The sequence below is a fragment of the Paralichthys olivaceus genome, chromosome 10 (assembly GCF_024713975.1).
Source record: "Paralichthys olivaceus isolate ysfri-2021 chromosome 10, ASM2471397v2, whole genome shotgun sequence".
NCBI classification, from domain to species: domain Eukaryota; kingdom Metazoa; phylum Chordata; class Actinopteri; order Pleuronectiformes; family Paralichthyidae; genus Paralichthys; species Paralichthys olivaceus.
In genome coordinates this window covers 26013649-26035403 of record NC_091102.1, presented here as the reverse complement: position 1 = coordinate 26035403, position 21755 = coordinate 26013649, and the positions used below count along the sequence as shown (strand labels likewise).

General features: G+C 37.4%; 1 protein-coding gene across 2 annotated transcripts; it reads right to left on the bottom strand.

Moving 5' to 3' along the window:
• Positions 1-8685: 8685 nt before the first annotated feature.
• On the bottom strand, positions 8686-21409 carry gal (galanin/GMAP prepropeptide). 2 transcript variants are annotated; one of them, XM_020106920.2, is made up of 7 exons: positions 21202-21409; positions 21003-21083; positions 20404-20458; positions 18344-18415; positions 11926-12012; positions 11389-11460; positions 8698-9088 (listed from the first exon to the last, which is right to left on the bottom strand). In XM_020106920.2, the coding sequence occupies exons 2-7, from the start codon at positions 21081-21083 to the stop codon at positions 9027-9029; spliced, it is 429 nt and encodes a 142-aa protein (XP_019962479.1). In that variant the 5' UTR covers positions 21202-21409; the 3' UTR covers positions 8698-9026. The 2 variants fall into 2 exon arrangements, with proteins under 2 accessions (XP_019962480.1, XP_019962479.1); XM_020106921.2 differs by lacking the exon at positions 18344-18415 and having other exon boundaries at positions 8686-9088; positions 21202-21395.
• Between the last annotated feature and the right edge of the window lie 346 nt (positions 21410-21755).

Genomic DNA, 21755 nt, shown 5'->3' with positions numbered 1-21755 from the left:
CGCAATATGGTTATACAGACAGTTCTCAAATGTGGAACTAAGAAGCACGGTACGCGTCATCTCCGGGACACTATGGGGAGCGCACCTGAAGCGGACACGCCGCACAGAGGAAAACAAACATAATGGCTGACCACAGCTACTCATCTCGCTGTGAGATACGAACAGCTCCTTTTAATTTAAAAGCAGACGTGTGGAAACACTTCAGCTTCTACAACGTCGACGGCGGAAGCGAACTGGACAAGAGCCACGTTATATGTAAGCTGTGTCACGCTAAAAAAGAATACTTTGGCAACACAACAAACATGAGAAGTCATGTAACTCGATTCCACCCGACGGAGGACACGAGGAGACGGCAGGCTGTTGTTGCTGCAACTAGTGGCGCTACCGACCAGAGAACAATCGAGGAAGGAATTAGAAAGCTGCCACCCTCATCGGAAAAGGCGAAGCGAATTACGAAGTCAATCGCGGCATTTATTGCAAAGGATTTGCGTCCGTATTCTGTCGTGGAAAATCAGGGATTTCGAGCACTTCTGCATACATTGGAGCCCAAATACACCATCCCGTCCTGACGCTATTTCACCGACACATCCATCCCGACACTCTACAACTGTATCGCACAAACTTTGTTTACATTTTTTCTTAAATGTGTATTAGGACACATTTTAATTTTTGTGATTCAAGATACCTGTTACCTTTGGTTCTGTACAAAGAAGTTGTAACTTTCCAGTTTGCACGCATTTCCATTAGTTATATTAAATATAATGGAAATTAATTAAACTCTTGTTTCTTATTACAAATGCACTGTTTTTAAAAATTGCAAGTGATGTATGTATGTATGATGTATTCAGTGAGACAAAAAGAAATGTGAAAAAGTGTATCAATATACATAAATTGAAGATGCATCAATAATTGCTTTATAATCGAATCGTTGACCTCTGAATCGTAAACGAATCGTGAGGTGCCAAAAGATTCCCACCCCTACAATCCAGTGACCCCAGCTCCCCCACTGCATCTGCTCGCGGCCGCAAAGGACCAACAAAGCTTCTTCCAAGCTTCCAACAAAGATAAGTAATACATTGTCCCACTCAGCACTCCTGCAATCACTTCAGCTTTAATATAAGATAATATCTGACGACCACTCTGCAGTCCCTGGTTCTGACCATTTAGAACATTGACATTGAATGCACAGGTTGATTTAGCTGGCCCAGGTCTGACTGTTTGTGGGCCGCACACACCTCAGTTTGCTGATATTCCGCACGGCTCACATCAGAGGTATTACATTAATCTAGTCAGCCTCATCTGCCATCCCTGAGTGCGATAAAGCACCACTATGGTGAATTAATCACCGGATTAAATGAAAGAATTTCCTGTCTATTGGACACGACATCTTGTGCAAAAAATGTACTTATATTATTGCTCGATAAAGGTGCCAATCCCATCTGCGCGTTCGCTGGAGTGACACCTTCTTCTACGAAGAGCTAGTGCATTCCTCTGATTCTCAGCAATTATTCACAGATGCCGGAAATGTGAACACTGTCTGTTCTTTGCAACCTCCAAGCTGTAGTCAATATCATTAATAAGGAGCGTTCCTCATGTGAGGACATCATGCCATTCATGAGAAGCATCATCTGGTCAAATTATTTATTATTGTATAATATATATATATACATATTATTCAGCACGTCAGGTGCCCAGGCATTACAAAACTCTTGCTGGTTATCTCTCTCATTTTGATTTCCACACATTTGGACGCATCTGTCCAGAAGCCTGCTCCTATCTGATTCAAGTTCCTTCCCTTCACGCTCTTGCTCTCTATTAGATAATGAACCCCTGTCTAATTACCTAGAATCAGCCAGGGTTTACATTAGGAAGGACTAACAACATCTATCCTAAAAGCATACAATTTTGCCTGGAGCACTTTTGCGTTCTGAGATCGTCAGAAAAATAATTTAGTAATTACAGCATTGGTTTGAGTACAATGCTGTAATTTTGTAGCATGATGGAAGGAAAATTAATTGAGTAATTATTGTCAGTAATGGTTGAGTATCTGAGTAAAGAATTTGTATAACAAGCAGTGTTGTAATAATAGTCTACGATCAGCTGCCACCACGATCAGGATACACCATCATGATTGGATGCCATCATAGTCTACAATCCATTGTCATAATCCACTGCTGCCATCAGGATCCACCATCAGTTGCCACCTTGATCATGGTCCACCACTACAATTAGATGCCAGCACAATACAGGATCTGCCATTATGGTCACAATCTCTGATTCACGATCTATAATCATAATCCGCGAGGAGACGCAGTCAAGGCCCTGGATCTGCAAGTGATAAGGCACAGGGACTCCAGGGAAGAAGTTAAGTCAGTAACATGTATTGATGAAATTTCTTGTGATTGGTGATTAGGAGGGAGAAGAGTATAAAGAGAAGCTCCATGTGTCATATGCAGGGCAATGACAGTTAGGGGTCTATAAATTCACAGGGCTGGCAGTACTCTGTGGCTCTCCCTCAGGCTCTCTTATCCAACTTATACACTTATTTCTTAGTTACAGCACCTTTTACATTTTACAGCTTGACCAGTTAAAATTGAATATGTGATATTCAAAAGTTAAAAGAAAATTCTTGGAAAGAATATTATTAGTAACAATAGTGAGCTCTTAGCATAACACTATTTGAATTTAAAGTAAACATTATTAATAACTAATGAGTTATTAATAAACAGTTAATTTACGAATTAATTAAATTTCACTATGATGCATTTGTTTGTAAGTACGGTTGAATGTCTACTCTGGTGGCAGACTAGTGGAATTTAATTTAAATGATTGGCTTAACTGAAAAGTTCGAGATTCCACCTATTTTTGGCATTGGCCAAAATTAAAAATCAATATTACACAATTATGAATTATTGCCAACTGTACTCTGCCTCACACACAGGCACCAACATTTTGGGATTATGTCTACCTTATACATGGCACCATTAAATCCAGCTATCACAAAAATATTTGATATTAATATTAATATTAAGGAAGGGAAAAGATTGAGCCAATTTACTGATTTTAGTCTCATGAAATTACTAACCACAAATTTTGACGATAAATAATCAAATTAATAACTATAACCAAAATAACCAAGTCAGTATGTGTGTTAAAGAAATACTTTTATTATGAAAATAATAAGGATAAAACACACAAACTAACTTATAGTACTTACGATATACAGATGATGTGTGTGTGTGTGTGTGTGTGTGTGTGTTCCCATAAGGCACACAGACACACACACACACACACACACACAGGCCCCGGAGCCCTGCCCCCACTTCTGACATCTCGATGTCAGAGAAAAAAGGTAAGTTGAGGAACAGACAGATATACAATGCCAGCCTAACAGCAGTGGCTACGTTTACAGCTGCCACGAAAAATTGCTGAACCAAAACATAACATCCTCACAACCTTCCATTATAATGGTCTGATCACAGTGGAGGAGACCTGGCAGTGTCCTGGGGGAAATAAAAAAACATTATCATGGCTGAGCAAGTAAATCTTACACAGTTATTTCTCAGATTTTGATATCATTTGATTTTATGCTGGGACCAGGGGGTAGTAGAATGTTTTTTTAGTGGGAGTTTATGAGTTTCACATAAGTCACCAAAGTATACAGTGAACATAAACTGTATGCATTGTCACACGTGTTGTTTACCCTGGTTGCTATGGACATTTGGTGACAAAAACCATAAGAGTGTCCAAAATATCAATTTCCCATTGTTAAAATCTCCAGCAACCACGTAGAAAGTTTCCTGGCACCCGTTCTCACCTGATACAAGCAGAGTCACCGCAAGCCCCCCTTGACAGCGAAGCTGCCAGTTAAAAGTAGCCAGACGGCGTCCTTGTGGTTCCCCTAACTAAAAACCTGACACACTTGTGATGGGGCTGTGCCAGATAAACTGGGACCTATGCTCGACCCTTAATTTAATTTCATCTGGGTTGTTCACAGTAACTAAATCTGTTCTTTTAAGTCATATTAAAATCCTATTAATGAATTCTATTGATATTCTGTCATTAATTATAGTTTTACTAAATCAAAATTATACTTGCAATTATAACATCAAGAATTAGGCCCACATGATAGTCCTACAGTCCTGATATGAAGTAAGCATACAGAAGCAGGTTCAGGTGGGTCTACTCATGTGTAAAAGAGCACAACAGCAGATGGGGGAAAGAGAATAAATAGTTCCAAATTGCTGCATACATTCTATATTTACATTATATTTACATATTAACAATTAATTTAATAAATAAATAAATAGATAGTTTTTAAAAACAGACACACAAGGAAAGAAAAACATTTAAAAGATTTAATTTGCATGATTGACTGACATCTGTTGAGTGGTTGTATGTGTATCACAAGAGAGACATTGATCTTGACACTTCATTAACTATACTATGTTTTCTCAACAGTTGAGACATCAACTTCTGGAAAGACTTTTGGGTAAAATACAATTGGCATTCACAGCAACCCCACTAAATTTGGATTACATAGAATCAGTTTTTCGCCAGGAGCTGTATCTTCTGCAGGTCCTATCCAAGCACACACAAGTACCAGCTGCTATCACCCAGGCTTCGCAGGAACACTTTGAACTTGTGAGAGCACAACTGGAACATCCAGCCCCATGTGTTTGAGTGGAAATCACAGGCACCCAAGGACGGCCCAAAATTTTGGTCGACAAACAGCGTTTGAAGGAAATGCTTGATGTCCAGCTTCCTGTGTCTTGCATAGCCACACTGATGGGTGTGTCAAGAAGCACAATCTATAGATGAATGAAAGAGAATGAGCTCTCTGTCAGGGAAATGTATAGTCCCATGCATCACTGATGCTGAACTTAACAATTTGGTCTCTTCCATCAAGAGTGACTTACAAAATGCAAGCTACAGGATGATGAAATGCAGACTGGAGTGTCTGGGACACAGAGTCCAGTGGAGATGAGTTGAAGCCTGGTTTTTCAAATCTGCAGAATTTTCATAATTTTAAACACAGCAAAAACACATTTGTCACTCTTACAGGGACTACCTTTTGAATAATCAAGTGCTATCACCAAAATGATACTGATTTAGCTCCCACTGGTAATATTGTGTTAATTCATCATGAAATGCATTTAAACATGTTAATAGACAATATTAAGGTGATTATAACAACAATCCTCACTGTTTCTAGATGCTGGCTCAGACAGGGCACTCTGCAGCAAAGACACCAGCCGCTGCGCAGCATCCTGCAACTCTCCCTATCATAACAGTCCACATGGATTAGCATTAATAGATGGAATGGGCCTACCATAAGCAGATCGTTTTGCTGAGCACAACATTAAGCAAAAGTTAACAAGACAATAACAACAACAACAACACACATTTATGGCTGACAGCAGGGAGGCTATTTAACCCTGACCTGTATATACTGGCTGCAACTATGGGAACTTTGCAAGTCCAGTCGCTGTTTTGCTATCCCATGTGCATTTGCTTTCAACAAAGCTGGTTGGGGTGGAGGCAGAAAGCCTCAATTCTACCTCGTAGCAAGTCAGTAAACCATCACAATTACTCCCAAGCTGTTCAATAATTTAAATATCTGTCTGTTCCTCAACTTACCTGTACCTCTTTCTTCTCTGACATATCGATCCGCCATGTCATTAAGTAGTTTATATTTATCTGTATAAGTGAACTTTGAACTAGTTTGAACTGGCACAACAATGAAGAGGAGCAACTCAATTGTGTCGCTAAAAGAAATACCGTTCAGTCATCGTAGTAATCAGGATAAATTGGCATTTGATGCATTAATGTGTGGGCAGCATTTTTACTATTATAGTTTGTCAAGGTAGAGCTCACTCATCTCTATAACGTTAGTAGTTTATTCCATAACAATGCATTATATTTAGATGGTTTCTTATCAGTTTCCTTATAAAATCTGAATCTAAAAAGTAAATAGTAACATAATTGAGTTATCAAATGAAATAAAAAGTACAAAATCTGAGATGTATTGCAGAAGAAGTACAAAGTAGCATGAAATGGAAAGTACCAAGTAAAGTACAAGTACCCTAAAAATTGTACTGAAGTACAGTTCTTGTCACTGTAAAATAGCCTAAGGAACAATCCATGTCTTATGTTGCCATCTAGTGGATATTTTGTGATCTGCACTGCTAACTGTAGCAAGTAGAAGACTATGCCAACATGAACTTATTTGTTCTTGATTTTCTGCACCTTAAATAAATTATTTAATCTGATTATTGTGAGACTCACTTAAATTGTTACTGGCAAAACAGATCTCTCTTCATATTCAAAGGTCCTGATGGATGACAATTTATTTTTGACCACAGTGGATGATTTTTCAGTCATTTTAGAGCCAAAGTAATTTTATTGAAAACCTGTCTACAAACTGACTGTACAGTATTTAGTCTAAGGAACAATACTTGTATTGTGGTTACTGGTGGTATTGTTATATGAGGTGGCCGGAAAAAAACAAATGTTATGCAAATGTAGGTAATGCAATGACACAATGTCTAGCTGACTTGAGTTTATTCACCCATTAAACAGGTAACCTTAGTCATCATCACAACAACTGCCCCCCTGAGAAATTTGGCCGGAGCTCCCGCTGCTGTTCAGGCCTTCCTGCCGTAGCTGTAGACAAGGATGAAGGTGCCAAGAGAAAGAGTGATGCACAGGAAAATCAGATCACAGAATTGTGGTTGACTATAAATATAACAAAATTTAAATAATATGGTGCTTTTCATTTCTATGTTTTCATTTGAAAACAGCAGGAAAATAGATTCTATTTTTTAAGTTTACCAAAACTGCTTTTTAATTGATATAGGTTGCACTGAATATGGAGACAAGGTTTCGAGATGCTGATTTGAGGTCACAGGAAATCCTTTGCATGTCTCTGCACCCTGGAATGGTCAAGACTGATATGGAGTGCCCCATGAAAGTATTGTGTAATTTCTCAAACTGCATAAAAAAAACCAAGCACACACATATGGGCGGCTATAGCTCTGGAGGTAGAGCAGGTGGTCCAGAAACCAGAAGGTCGCAGTTTGATCATAGTCTGCAGTGTGACTGCAGAAGTGCAGACAATTTGTATATATACTGTATATAAGCACCGTATTTCTTACATATATATATATAAGAAATACGGTGCTTACGGGTTCATAGTCAATACTACTTTAAATGTTTTCTGTACCCTCTCTCACTTGTTGTTGGTGCGTAAACAAGTTTCATTATAGTTTGTCTAATTAGACTACATTAGTTTTAACTGATGTTAATTCCAGTTGTTCCATGTAGTTGTGGCCTTAATTTTTGTATCGTGCAGGATTTACAACACAATGAAGACAGCTTGAATATGCTGCATGTGGTGACTATAGTAGTTATGTTCATTATCATGTTACAGTTGAAGTTCTGTTCCTCTCCCAGTGTACAGCCAAAATTTGTGTTATTGCGGCGCTGTGTCAACACAATAGGTTTAACATGAGCAACTGTTTGGGGTCAGTAAAGTGACAGTAGTATATAGCTCATATTTGCCATATTTACAAGAAAAGTCCATATGAATTTCTCCTTGTTGTGTTCATAACTTATAAGTTGTCACGTGTTTGCAGACATTTTCTGGTCAGAGGTCATGGAAGTTGACTGTTTTGATGAATGGAAAAGTAATTTGCTGTCATTTTAGTCATGTAGAGTTTTTTTATTTGTAATTTGTCTGAGGATACAGTCCCATCTTTACTCACTTACCGTAGTTAGTAATTTTTGCATACTACATGTGACCTCTTTGTTTTCTGGGGAGCTATATTTATTTGAGATTGTGACTCACCTACTTTATAATTGTATTATTGTAATTAACATTTTATCTTATCATTGATTGTTCATATTTTCTTTTTATTTTATTGGCAGACATGTCCTTTCATAGACAGCAGTGATTTTTGGAGGGAACATTTATTTTCCATAATGGAAGTGATCAGCTTTTTCTCATGCCACAGCAATTATTTACAATATCACAACATCTCATGTGTTAATTCTCCTTTTATCAACAATTTTCAGTAGTAAATGCTGTTCTCTGGAAACTGTGCTCTGTCTAAGCAACTTCAGTGTTTCAGGGTGTCTGGATACCACTGTGTTTCGGCAAAATATATAATCTTACCCTGCGAAAATGAGGTGAATAATACAAAGTAATACAGTACTTAAAGCTATTCAAAATGAATGTCATAATTGTAGCTGAGTTTGAGTAATTTCAGTTGGCACATCTTTCTTCTGACCAATGACCATGGACTATATAAAAATTACTTACCATGGTAAGTTGAAAGACTGTGTTTGTCTCTCTCTGAAATGAAACTGAATGTCTCATCATTTACTTGGGCTGAAAAAAAATAAAAAGGAATTTCTTCTACTTTGGTTAATGTAACATTATAAATTCTACCTCACAAGAGTTTACAGTTTTGATGTTGCTAACATTGTTAAGTTTTAGCTTCAAACATGGAATTCATTTTTGTTATACTCAGATATTTAACAACTTTAAGAGAGAACAAATCAAAAAGTTACTTTCACCTTCTGCAAGGTGTTGAACTATTCTTGGCTGGTTGGTTCCTAAATTGATGTAAGTGTATGTAAGTGTAAATGATGGAAAAAATGAAATTCAAGCTCTCTTGTAAGTCCAGTGCCATAAATGTGTTTATTTGACTCCATTCTCTTAAAATAGATGGTAGTATATTTAAATAATTATACAGTGCTGTTTTCTGATGAGAGTTCCCTATTACTTAGATGCACCTACAGTCAGCAAACACACACTGATCTAAAGTGGAGATCAACTTTTATTTACATGGGAGCAGAGGGATCTGATATTTGTATTAGGAGGAATAGAGTTAAAGAAGAGTTAAGGAATCAAATCTTTGGTACAAGGACAAATCTAGTGTCAGAATGTTGATGGAGCTACAGTACGGAGACCTTCTGGGTAGCAGGAGTGTAGAGAGATGAGCAGCAGGGATGCAGAACCATTAGGGATTGGCCAGTTCATCTGAAGTCACAGAGGAAGGCAGGGTGTCCAAAGCTCCCATCTCTGAAACACATGCATGCGCACCCACACACACACACACAAACACACACACACACACACACACACACACACAGTTGTCTGATTAGATTTCCTTTAGACATGTATTTTCTATCAGACATAAGGTTTCAAGTTCAAAAGTCAGTCAAGATGTCTGCCAAATACTACACTGTTAAAAAAAATGAAGGGAACACTTAATTGTCACATTTTAGCACCAAGTCAGTTACTCTTCAGGCATATCATCACAGGCATTTGTGAATCAATTTCACTTGCTTTGGTGCAAATGAATGTGACAACAGGTGCAATGGAGTAGCAAAAGCAAGATAACTCCCAAATGGGAATGGTTTCACATGGTAGAACAGCTCCTCCAGGATGGCACATCCATACGTGCAGTTGCAAAAAGATTTGCTGTGTCTCCCACCAAGAGCATGGAGGAGATACTAGGAGACTGGCTGTTCCACGAGGACAGCTGGACAGAGCCATAGATGGGCATCAACCCAGCAGCAAGACCGGTATCTGCACCTTTGTGTGAGGAGGAACTGGAGGAGCACTGCCAGAGTTCTACAAAATGACCTCCAGCAGGCTACTGGTGTGTATATTTCTGACAAAACTGTCAGTAACAGACTCCATGATGGTGGCATGAGGGCCCAACATCCTCTGGTGAGAACTGAGCTCACAGCCCAGCACCATGCAGCTCGATTGGCATTCACCAGAGAACACCAGAATTGGCAGGTTCGCAACTGGCAACCCTTCTCTTAATGGATGAGAGCAGGTTCACACTGAGCACATGTGACAGTTGAGTCTGGAGATGCCGTGGTGAATGTTGGGATGCCTGTAACACAGACATCTGTGTTAATTAATGCCCTGATCCAGGTCTGGGAGGAGATCACCTTGGACACCATCCGCCTAACTCATCAAGAGCATGCCCAGATGTTGCCAGGAGTGTATACAGGCCCTTGGAAGCCATACACACAACTGAATCAAATTTTGCGTTGCCTTGATGAAATTAAATTTTTTCTGCATAAACTGCTAATAAAGTAAAAGGAGCAATCTTCATCGATTTGAAGAAAGCATTTGTTCTGGTTGACCACTAAATTCTTTTAGACAAACTCTACTCTTTTGGTCTGTCTCATAATGCTATACTATGGTAAAAACTCTTATCTTCATAACAGGAGACAATTTGTTTTTATTTTAGGAAACAGATCTGATACAATAATACAAGAACGAGGTGTGACAAGGCTCAACTCTTGGTCCACTGCACTTGTCTTTATGTTTCGATGATATCCCCACTATTTGTTCAGAATGTTGTGTTCATCTTTATATTACTCACTGAAACATGAGAACAAAAACTACTTGTCTCAATCCTTTTGCATTGGTGCAATTACCACCGCTGCTGCCTTGGTCCCTAAATCCACTGTGAAAACCATGACAAAATTATCTCAGCTCAAAAGACTATGATTTCTAATGCCGGAAAAGGTAGATCTTTCAGTCATGTAATTAAATGCTGTGTTTGGGTGCAATATCTGCTTAGTTGATCATTTTAGAGGTCTGCAGCATGCTTGCTGCTACACATTGATATTTCACATATCAACAGAGATGCACCAACTTCAACTCTTTTGCGGGTTAAACCATTGGTAAGACATAATGACACAATGTGGTTTAGGAATGCATATTTATACTTAACTAACAATAGGATGTGAAGATCTACATCCAACATAGAGAGTGACAGCTATTCTAGCCATTCATTGATGTGCTGTCCGTCCTGGGAGAGGGACACTCAGGTTTCTTGTAGTTTTTCCTTACTCTTGTTGAGGGTTAAGGGCAAAGGATTTCCCACCTTGTTAAGCCCTATGAGACAAACTGTGATTTGTGAATTTGGGCTACGCAAATAAAAAATCGATTGACTGTTTGATTAATTGAATATACCTTATAATTAAATAGGCACTATGCAAAAGTCTGTCAAATAATTCACATCAAGGTTATTGGTCTGTTGTCCAATCCAAGACTTTTGTATTGGAATAATGAACATTTAGCCTCTGTAGCTTGGTAGCAAGCCTTTAGAAGTTTTCTATGTTTAGTATTTGGCTTTATACAGATTCATGTCAAATTTGGCCCATATTGTTGTATGGCTTCATAGATTATCATTTTAACCTCAGCTTGCTCGAAGTTAATGGTATCTTTGTATTTAAAATAGGCATTTCTTCATGTTGAGACATCACAAGCAAACAAAGTTTGAAACAAGCTTTGTATTAGTGCATGTGCTGAGCCTGTGCTGAAGAAAGTTTAGACATAAATGATTAGCATACCTTTAAGTTTGAGGTATGACAGGAAGTCAATGATGGTGTGGATGAGGTCTTCATCTGCTATTCTTAGGGTACCTGTGGAGACAGAGCAAGAAAGATCAGTCTTATGTCATCTAAAGTTAGCTATAGACTGTAAGGTTAGCTCTGGTAACAATACATGGGGAAATGGATGTCTCCAGATACCTTTATTATACCTTCATACAAGGACAAATCTTATAGAATCCCTCAACAGTTGTTCAACATAAAAATGATGGGAAATACAGAGAAATGTAACTAATCAATGTCTGATATGAATTAATCAGTATTTTTTTTTTAAATGTGAGCATAAAACAAAATGTAAAGGCTTCTTAAATGACCAGTGCCACTGTGAAGGTTGCTTGGGTGTAGTTAGGTTGATCTAAAAAATGTTTCATTGTTGCAGCCTAGTTTGTAGCTTTACACATTAGTCAAGTTTGTGTGGAGAGAGTACCTTGAACATGTAAAATAAAATCTATAAAATATAGGAAGATTGTCCTGATTCTGAGTGAAAGACAGACAGACCTGTTCTGAAGTCTTCCTCCTGGCCCATATCTCTCTTTCCAGCCAGACCGGGCTTGTCTCCTAATGTCCTGTGTCCATCTATTCCATCTGGACAATGAGGGGTGAGCACAATTGATACAGTCATATGAACAGCAGATTGGTCAGCTGAGTTTTTGATTGTTTCCTGCACTACATTAATTTCACTTGAAATTGCAGCAGTGGCATGATGAAAAGTTACAAGTTCAGTTCACCTTGATGAAAAGATAAGTATGAATTTCTACTGCTCCAGGATTTCCATCATTTAGCTGTAAATTAAATTATTTTATATTTGATTGAACTAAAAACACTGTCTGTTTAGGATCTACCAAGTCTGAATTGTTGAGATGATTTCAATAACAACAAAAGACACACATTTCCTAAATATTCCACCTTTACATTGAACACATACACACTGAACACATGGCACACTTCTATCTAGTTCTTATAAAAGAAGATAAAATCATTGTTGTACACTAGATTATTTTGTCAAAATTTTTGGTTTGTAATCATGTGGGTTTATTTCCAAACTTGTACGGACCAACTGCAGGGCTTGGCTCACAGAATTGCAGTAAAACAAAGATTAGACTCACTGAAGAAATAAAAAGCACATTTACGTTGGATGAAGTGTAGTTTTAACACAAAGGAAATGCATTAGAACAATAATGACAATAAATACTACAAATAATGGACGAGCAAAGTGCCATAGTGGTAGGTACACCATTAACTCTCAGTGTATTCTCAAAGAGTTTTCAGCAGCCTAAAGATAGTGAAATGCCCTAGTCCTCACTCAATAAGCTTGCCAAAAATTAAACATTCAGTAAACAACCTATTTCGATTTTATCAGCTATGCATTCTGGAGGCATGAGTGAATGACTGAAGTAATACTCATATCATTCACGGCTAAATGAATAACATACATCTTGGAAAAAAGGTTAAATATATTTTAAACATAGTGTAAAGATTCTGGAAATCGAATCGAAACAGAACTACGTGATGGTAAATTAAGTTACCTTCTATTTTTACAAACCGAGGTTCACATATAATCTTTTAGATGATATGCATGTTTTCAATTGATTTATTTAATGGACATGCATATTCACTCCACAACAGAAATCTATCTAAAAAAAACAGAACTAGAAGGGAACTCAGTAGAGGGCAAACACCCATCAAGGCCCAACAGTCTCCTTATGAAAACCATATTTAAATTCATTAGATCCAGATTTCTATTTTGATCTGGGCAAATTTACACACACTCATAAATTCAGTCCCCTGAACATGCCTTATTATTTTCAAGAGTCAGAATTATTCTCTGAATTGCATCTCGCATTGTTAGAGAAGGTTAAAAAAAAATCTGTTAGTTTGTACGTAATCCTGCAAATGTACTGAGAATCACACTGCAATGAAAACAGCATTCTTGGTGGAGGGACTTTGCAGCATTAGCTTCCAGCCTTTTTCAGATATGAGTTTTCATCTCAAGTTCATGTACTCATCGCATCATTTTATTTGAGTGTTCATGATGTGTGATTGAAGAGGAGAGGGGCTGAGTAACAAGAATTGTTGACTCATCTTAGGTGCTTCGTCACTAGCTAAAGTAGTTCTTGAGCTGCTACCCCCTGAACTTTATATGCATGCATTAACTGTAAGCATTTAAATCCAATTAAAATAGATTACATTCAATGGAGGGACATTTTTTATTTTATATATACAGTATATGTATATATACAGTATATATATATATATATATATATATATATATATATATATATATATAATTTGTCTGTAAAATACAAACTCTTGTCTCTGCTGGCATGTTTTGATCTGTATTTATAATAATATATAAATGCCTTGTGTTTGTAGTGTGCCTTGTAGCACTTATTAATGTATATTATGTTTCATTTTATATTTTCCTAGAAAGTTTATTTTACAAGATAATATTTTTGGTGTTTCACCTTAACCCGATGGTCCACAGTCTAGAGCCGGACAAGAAACAAGGGCAGTAAGAGGGGTATGACATGAAACAAAGGTTCCCTGACTGGGAATCAAAATGTCAAAGTTGCCTGTTATAAGGTATCAACCTTAATTGTCCTCCTGTAAAAAAAATTGACAGTATGTGGTCTGAGCATGCGGCTTATTGCGACCCATAGTTGGATTATATAATTAGGTGACCTCTAATAGAAATTACTAAAATATATAAGAAAGTTTTAAAAGTTTAAGTCAATAAAGGAAGTCAGGTGATACGCAGAGAGGGGTGGGTGGACTGGTGGCCGAAACAGGATTCCTGGGTAAAACTGATGCCTAAACCTAACCAAACCATGAGATTTCCATAACCTTAACCACGTGTTAATTATGGTTACCATGATAACAAAGTTCTGCTGCTGGTAGACTGCTTCGGTTCATATCTAAGGTAAGGGACAAAAGACCAATATGTAGGTTGTAATATATGTAATGTAAGTTGCGATATCGCCATTCAGCCACCAAGAATATAAAGCATCTACATACAGTACGTGAACATTAAATGATTTTTGTTTTACATCAAACGAGTAAAACAATCTCTGTCTGCATTATTGCTACATTACAGTTGGGTATATTACTGTTAAAGAAAACTGAATAGACAAATATTTGTGTTACCTCTAACAAAGAGATCATGTTCTAATTGTTGTTGATCTGTTTGTCTCTTTGCAGGATTACACAAAAACTGCTGAACCAATTATCTCCTGGTGTAAGGATTGGGCATTATCCAAGGAAGAACTAATTAAATCTTGGCACAGTTCAGGAAAAAGTGGTAGATATACATTTTTTTATCACTATGGCATTTTTGACAATTGCACAGATTTCTCAGCAATTTATGCAAGGCTCATGGAGACAAAAAGTCACACCTGTTTAGAGGACTGGTATGTATGTGTATGCAATTTGGTGAAGCTTGATTGAATTTAAGGAGACTTTTTGTGGAGGTATCTGCTCTAGGAGGTTCAATTTTAATTATTTAATGTGTTGCCACATGGTCTGTATTTAAATAGCACATTCTTTTAAGAATATTCTCTTAAGAGAAGAAGTGAAACGAATTGAAACAAAGAAATTAATGTTGTCTTGGCTTCATTGGAAATTGGATTCAGAATTAAACTCTGATCACGATTTCAAAGAACTGACTCTGATCATGTGCTTCCCTCTCTGAAAAACAAGGCAAAAGTCCCTGAAATAAGCAAAAAGAAAATATTGCTGCTTTGATTTATCACCAAATTTAAATTGGATGACCAACTGAAATTGATGTTACCTTGACCAATTACTTCAATATCGTTTCAGTCTGAAAAAATAGTTTTCTTGAGGCGTTACAGAGATATAACATTCACAAGGCAAAGCCCGTGTTTTGAGAGGTAACAGTGAAGTTGACCTTTGACCAACAAATTCTAATCAGTTAATCCATGAGTCCAATGCAATATGCCAGATGTTAAGAAATTCTCCACGGGCATTCTTCACATATCACGTTCACAGCAATGTGAGTGACCTCGACCTTTGGACCTTCGACAACAAAAATCTAGACAGTACCTTTTTGAGTCCATGTGAATATTAATTTATAATATCACATTCAAGAAAATCATAAACATGATTTGTGAGGCAACCATGACCTTGACCTTTGACTACCGAAATCAATGCAGTTCATCCTTGAGTCCAAGTGAATGTTTGTATCAAATTAGATGAAATTCCCGTTTTTATCCTTATATTATCTATATTGCACCCACGAGAATGGGATGGTCGGCTGGACGGAAAACCCAAAAACATAATTCCTCCGACCACTGGCTGTTGCCCTCGCGGAGATATAAAAACAATGTTGTCTCACGTTGAATTAAAAGCAAGTCATTTGATTAAAACGGTGATAGAAGAATGGATTACCATCTCTCTTTTTAAATAAACATGGCCTTATTTTGACTATGATTATGTACAGATAAAAACTGCCCTTCACAACGATTCTAACTTGTATCAACAGGTATCCAGGAAGACTCCCAATTTTTAACAAAAGTGTGCAAAATAGTTAAAAAAGGGACTAAGTTCATAGTGAAATTAAAATCAAACCTTGGTTCAAAACAATTGATGGGCGCAAAGGATGAAAAACAGTTCCCTATTCCAATTGAAAGAGGTTCTGTCTCTCAGATATGAGGCAAGAAATGCAAGCTAGGAATTGAGGTACAGCACAAGGAAATTTTCAGTATTATCAGTATCATTTATTATCAGTATTTTTCAGTGAGGAACACCACATTTATAGAACTGCTATCTCAATATCTTCTTGCCACACATTTATCTTCGACTTGAAACAAGATCATTTACACCGTGTTTGAAGCCTAAAAGTCCAACGATTTTGTTTCCAAGGGTCTGTGAATGCACCTCGTAGGAAAACTTCAGAGGATTTTGAGGCTTAGAACATGGTGTAAATGATCTTCTTCCCAGTTGAATATGAACGTTGGGGCTTGTGTACACCTGGATGACATCACACAAGTAGTATGGAGGCATGTCATGTTTTTTTGCTTTTTTTTATTATGTCTGAAGTCACCATTGACTTTAATTGTATTGGATTCTGCTACAACGCTGTTTATCCCTAAAACTCCAGAAGGGTTTTGTGGACTCTAACACTTCACCCACCCCTCCATCGGTAGATAGTGAGTGAACTATCCCTTTAAGTATAAATCTTATTCTACCAAATGATGTCTGCAAGGGTGGAAACACACAGCAACTGTCCCATTTTGTAACTTGCATGCTAATTTGTAACTGTAACAAGCGTCACTGTAAGATTCAGTCTGTTATGAAGACATAGCAGAGCTGAGAGGTAATTTTATAACCTCTTCTCTTGTAAAGACAACAATGCCATGTCTCGACATGTGACCATCACTACCACCTGCTCCTGACATGAGAATAATGTGCCTCAAAACAACTCCTGCACTGCCTTATCAACATGTTATTTGACAAAAGGAGAATAAAAACTGTAAATGTGAGACAAAAAGGTTTTAGTTACTGAATTACTAGCTAACATGATGCAGTATGAGACAGCTTTGATGTAGGTGCAAAGAATATTTTATTTTACTATAACTTGAGTTAAACTAGGCCAACCTGTTCCCACAGTATCTATCTATGAACACACAAGAAAACAGATCAGGGTGGCGGAGCCATTAAACTTTTTTTTTCCCTTTTTCCCTTACTCTTGTTGAGGGTTAAGGACAGAGGATGTTGCACCTTATTAAAGGTACAGTGTGTAGAATTTGTGATATGGTTGAATTTAGTTTCAGCTGAACACCCCTCACCTCACCCTCTCCTTCCAAACATGAAAAAGAAACTGTGGTAGCTTCAGTTGTCATAAAAACTCAAAAGGTGTTTAGTTTGTCATAGAGAGGACCCCTTCTATGTACATATAAAGTATTTAAATATAAAGGGCTTTTTCTTGGGTAAAGAAAACTACAATTCATACAATTTAGATGAAACAAACTAGGGAAAACATCATGAGGATTATTCTACATTAAATTTCTGCCAATAGTTCCCTTTCACCTAAATCTTACAAACTGGACCTTTAAGGCCCTTTGAGACAAATTGTGATTTGTGAATATGGGCTATACAAATAAAATTTGATTGACTGATTTATTTACTTTTTTTTCTTTCTAACATTGTGAGGTAGGTTTTTTTTTAATTTTCACTGACAATTCATGGAACTTGATAAAAAAACGTCTGGCATATTGAGGAGAGTGATATCTATGTGAGCAATTTGGTGGTCCTTGATTCAATTTAATGGGACTGCTTGTCATCTAGGTAAGTACGTATGAGCTCTTTACCATTCTAGTTTATACTGTGTTGATGTTTTATCTCAGAATCTTTTCATGATAGCCATGAATTTCTGACAGTTATGGAACTTCCTTCCGTGGGAAGACAACTGTGCATGTGCCAACAGCCTGTAACAAAATGGCTGCAGTACCCTTCATTGAGAATGTCATATAAATAAAATATACTATTAACATGAATAGAATCAATTCGGCTAATAAAATATAACAAGTCTGATCTCATTCTACTGACTAGCTAACCAAGATGGCTAATTAAATCTGGTGTAACTAGCAGTGGAGGTTTCCATTTTAGAATATGCTCGTAAGATGGAGTATAGTTTGTCCTATTCTTTAAAGTTTTTGACAATGGGTAAACAGTGTGTAATCTCACTGTACCAAAGTCTTTCTTTCCCAACAGACATATGAGATCAACATGAAAGCACAGAGAGAAATGCAAAACTTGGATGCAAAAGCACAAAGAGCAGCAGGATGACAGATGTTCTACTCTGATGACTGGCAAAAGTAGCTAAGAGAATGGATGTTTGAACAGAGCAATTCTAGGCCTGACACCAAGGCCCTGCAGCAGCCGTATGTTTCTATCTTACATTGAGTGACCAGCTCGTCTCTGCCTCTGGCACTGGGAGAATCCTTTATCTGAATTAGGTGATCAATACGACCTGAAACACAGGATGAGGCAGGAGCAACCTTTACCTAGGCTTCACACACACACATACATACGCGCACGGAAACCCAGGGTTCACTTTATGTCCCTCAAAAGGTAATGAGGCAATCTCTAAATTACACTCAATTACCTCACACATTGGAGACAGGGGACAGGGACAAAGAAAGAAAACAGAATTGATTCACAGAATATGAGTTAGACTATGTTGTATAAGCTATGTTACATAGGCAGCATTTTCAGGCAATACATGTACAAGTAAAATGTTAAAATTATGCTCAGTGGTTATTATGTAGCAATAGATGCACAGAGAGCTGAGGTCCTCAAATAAAAGCTTACATACATGCCCAACCTTTGGTTAAAGCTATACTTGAAGCAATAATTCAGCTTATGCACTTTCATGCCAAGAGTTAGATGAGAAGATCAACCCCACTCCATTACCTGTTATATATGAAGATACAGCCTGGAAACAGGTTAATACCTTATCTGATTCAGTCCAAAAGTCAGCGTCTACCAAGAGCTCTAAAGTACACTACTTCACATTATACCTAACTTTTTTAATCTGTGAAAATATTATTAGTTATTTTGCAATTTGGTTTTTGCATAGACGTGTGGACAGAAACACCACTCTGTGTATATAAGCTGCTGCTTGCAAGTACATTTACCATATAGACTTCATGTGCCATTTGTAATTTTCCTGTCTGGCACCCTTATAGTCAAAAATGTGCTGGCCTTAAAAAGAGTTGTGGTCAGACACATCGTTGGCACACTGCAGAGGACAGCAATCAAGTTTTTATCAATATAAACCTTGTCAACAGTATTTCAGTGTTATATTTTGGAAAAATATTAGTAATATGCACTTATAAGCTGTTACACAATGTGGGCATACTGTGCTTGTTAAACACACAGATCTGCTTGTGTGTGAAGTCAAAACCATTTCCTCTGCAGAGTGTGCTCTCTAAGCGCCCAGCAAATCCCCCATGACTATATCAATCTTCCAAAGTGACAGCCCACCTGGCTTTTAAAGGGAATGAAAGATGGCACTCAGATTGGTTTATTGGATGTTACAGCCAAAATCCACCCATGATAAATTAAGAGACTAAGTACAACTGGTACACATGTCTGCTGGGTGACTTTCTTTCTGCTGTTAAACTAACAAACATGAATTTGGAAATGTCCTAAATGCATTTGCAACACATGCTTTTGATCATGAGATGAGACATAGATCATTATAAGATTATATTGTGGCAATGTTATCAATGTTAACATTGTATCTAGAGTATGAATTAGGCTTCCACTTTCATTTCAGAACTACCAACTTACATGGAACCTTTAAACAACAGTGCAGCTGTAATGCTGCTTTAGTTTCTAAATAGTAGGGAAAAAAGTGAAGTCATGTAAATTCAGACATTAAGCAGAATAATGTCTTTCATTCAAGCTTTTTTTCAGGTTCAGGGATTGTATTTATGCAAATTCAGATAAGAACATGTATTCATACATATCTGCCCAACACAGGTTACGGAGCATTATAAATTCACTTCAGCAGCTGAGAATAGATGGAGAGGACCGAATTTATCTATAGACCCTTCACCCAGTAGATATTTAGACTTGCCATAGAAGAAAAACACATAATAATAACATTAACAAAGGCTTTACTCCATTGAGTACCCTAGTAAACCATGTCAATAAGTGAGCAAGCACAACACCACAGGCCTAGAACTGGATTGCCTCAATGGAATGCAATCATTCTGTATATAAATGTAATATTGATGTTCTGATAAAATGCTGGTGATCCAAAAGTGTCCAAATTTGCGATGGCTTCACATCACATTTTTTCCAGGCAGCTGATATCTGCTCTCACTCAAACCTTGCTTAAGGCAGCAGTGCCAAGCTGACTTGAAACAAATTGTTGTCTATCTAAAATCTCTTTGAATCATCAATCTGTGTGTGTGTGTGTCCGTGCACATGTATGCGGCCAGTACTTACGGGGACCCAACAAGTAGCCAGCACTGTTCAGAGTCCAGCCACGCTTCTCCTTCGCCTGCAGGATGCAGAGACACACAATGATCAATTGTACAGGTTTACTGTCGGATCTCTAAAACAGTGTCAAAATATTGTAAAAATGACTTTGCCAAGTAAGTAAATGAATACTACCTCTGTTACCACTGTCTCTATGTTGTAGTTGACTCACTATCCTGCTGAACATTTTAATAATTCTGAAGATATATTCGCTCCCCCCAACACACACACACACACCCACACTGTACTGATGTTTTCAAACCCAATATACCTGAATTATTTCAACTAAACTCTCATTTTAAATACTATACACTCTTTGCCCAATTTTATAGCATTAACCATTAAAAGAAACATTAATTGAAACACACAGAAGCTGATCATAAGGTGGCTTTGCTCTCAACTGCACACATCTGTGAACAACATTCTTTTTTTTACTGTGATTTGGGGAGTTCTTTTATATCATTGCTCATTTGTTACTTTTCTATTATCATTTTATATATATGATGGTACATGCAACTTGGTTCACCCATTAACAGTAAACCCGTGCAGGATGTTACACATCTTACCGCGATGACCAACCCGATGGTCTCTGAGAGAGTTGCACAGAAGATGAGCGACACGCAAAAAAACCCAAGGCACTTCTGCATCTGAAACAGAGAGGGAAGAAAGTGAAGTATTTGAAAGCTATTCTGCCTAAAACGAATCGAAAATATTTTGTAAAACATTCACTTTGTCTGTATAAAGTTGATAAAAACAGTAACTAACCTTTGATGTGACTCTCCGCCGTCAGTTCTGCTCTGAATTCACAGGTTGCTCTGTAACTCCGTGGTTGGGATGAGAAGAGGATTCCGTGCACCTTTTATTGTCCTTCCAGCCCGAGCCCGCTGCTGTCAGGTGGCGTCAGCAGCCCCCTCCTGCCGGCAGGATGGCAGGTCACGAACACAACGCATAATGAAATTCTATAATATCATATAATTGTCCGATTTTTCTTTGTCGCCCTCGGAGACATGAGATTAAATTTTAAAAGGGGAAAATAGACTACGCCTGCGTGATTCCTCTGTCCTAATTTAATATCTGACTTTAACATGCTTACATGCTCCACGGAGTTTCAAATGTCTCTGACGAGTAACAATCAAACGTCTTTTTGTCAATAATTAGCATTGATTACATTTTTTTAGTCTAATATGAACGTTTCTTGCTTGAATATGTATATATCACTTTTTATTAATAGTAATGATAAATAAAGATGAAATAATAAATCATAAATAAAGATGAAAATATGCCTCTAATATATATTATAAAAAATATATAATATATAT

Coding starts and splice junctions, on each gene's coding strand:
- gal (XM_020106920.2), bottom strand. CDS start 21,083: ATGCAGAAGTGCCTTGGGTTTTTTTGCGTGTCGCTCATCTTCTGTGCA. Junction 12,013..18,343: donor AGACGAGCTGGTCACTCAAT/GTAAGATAGAAA, acceptor CTCATTGTCCAG/ATGGAATAGATGGACACAGG. Junction 9,089..11,388: donor GTCATACCTCAAACTTAAAG/GTATGCTAATCA, acceptor CATGTGTTTCAG/AGATGGGAGCTTTGGACACC.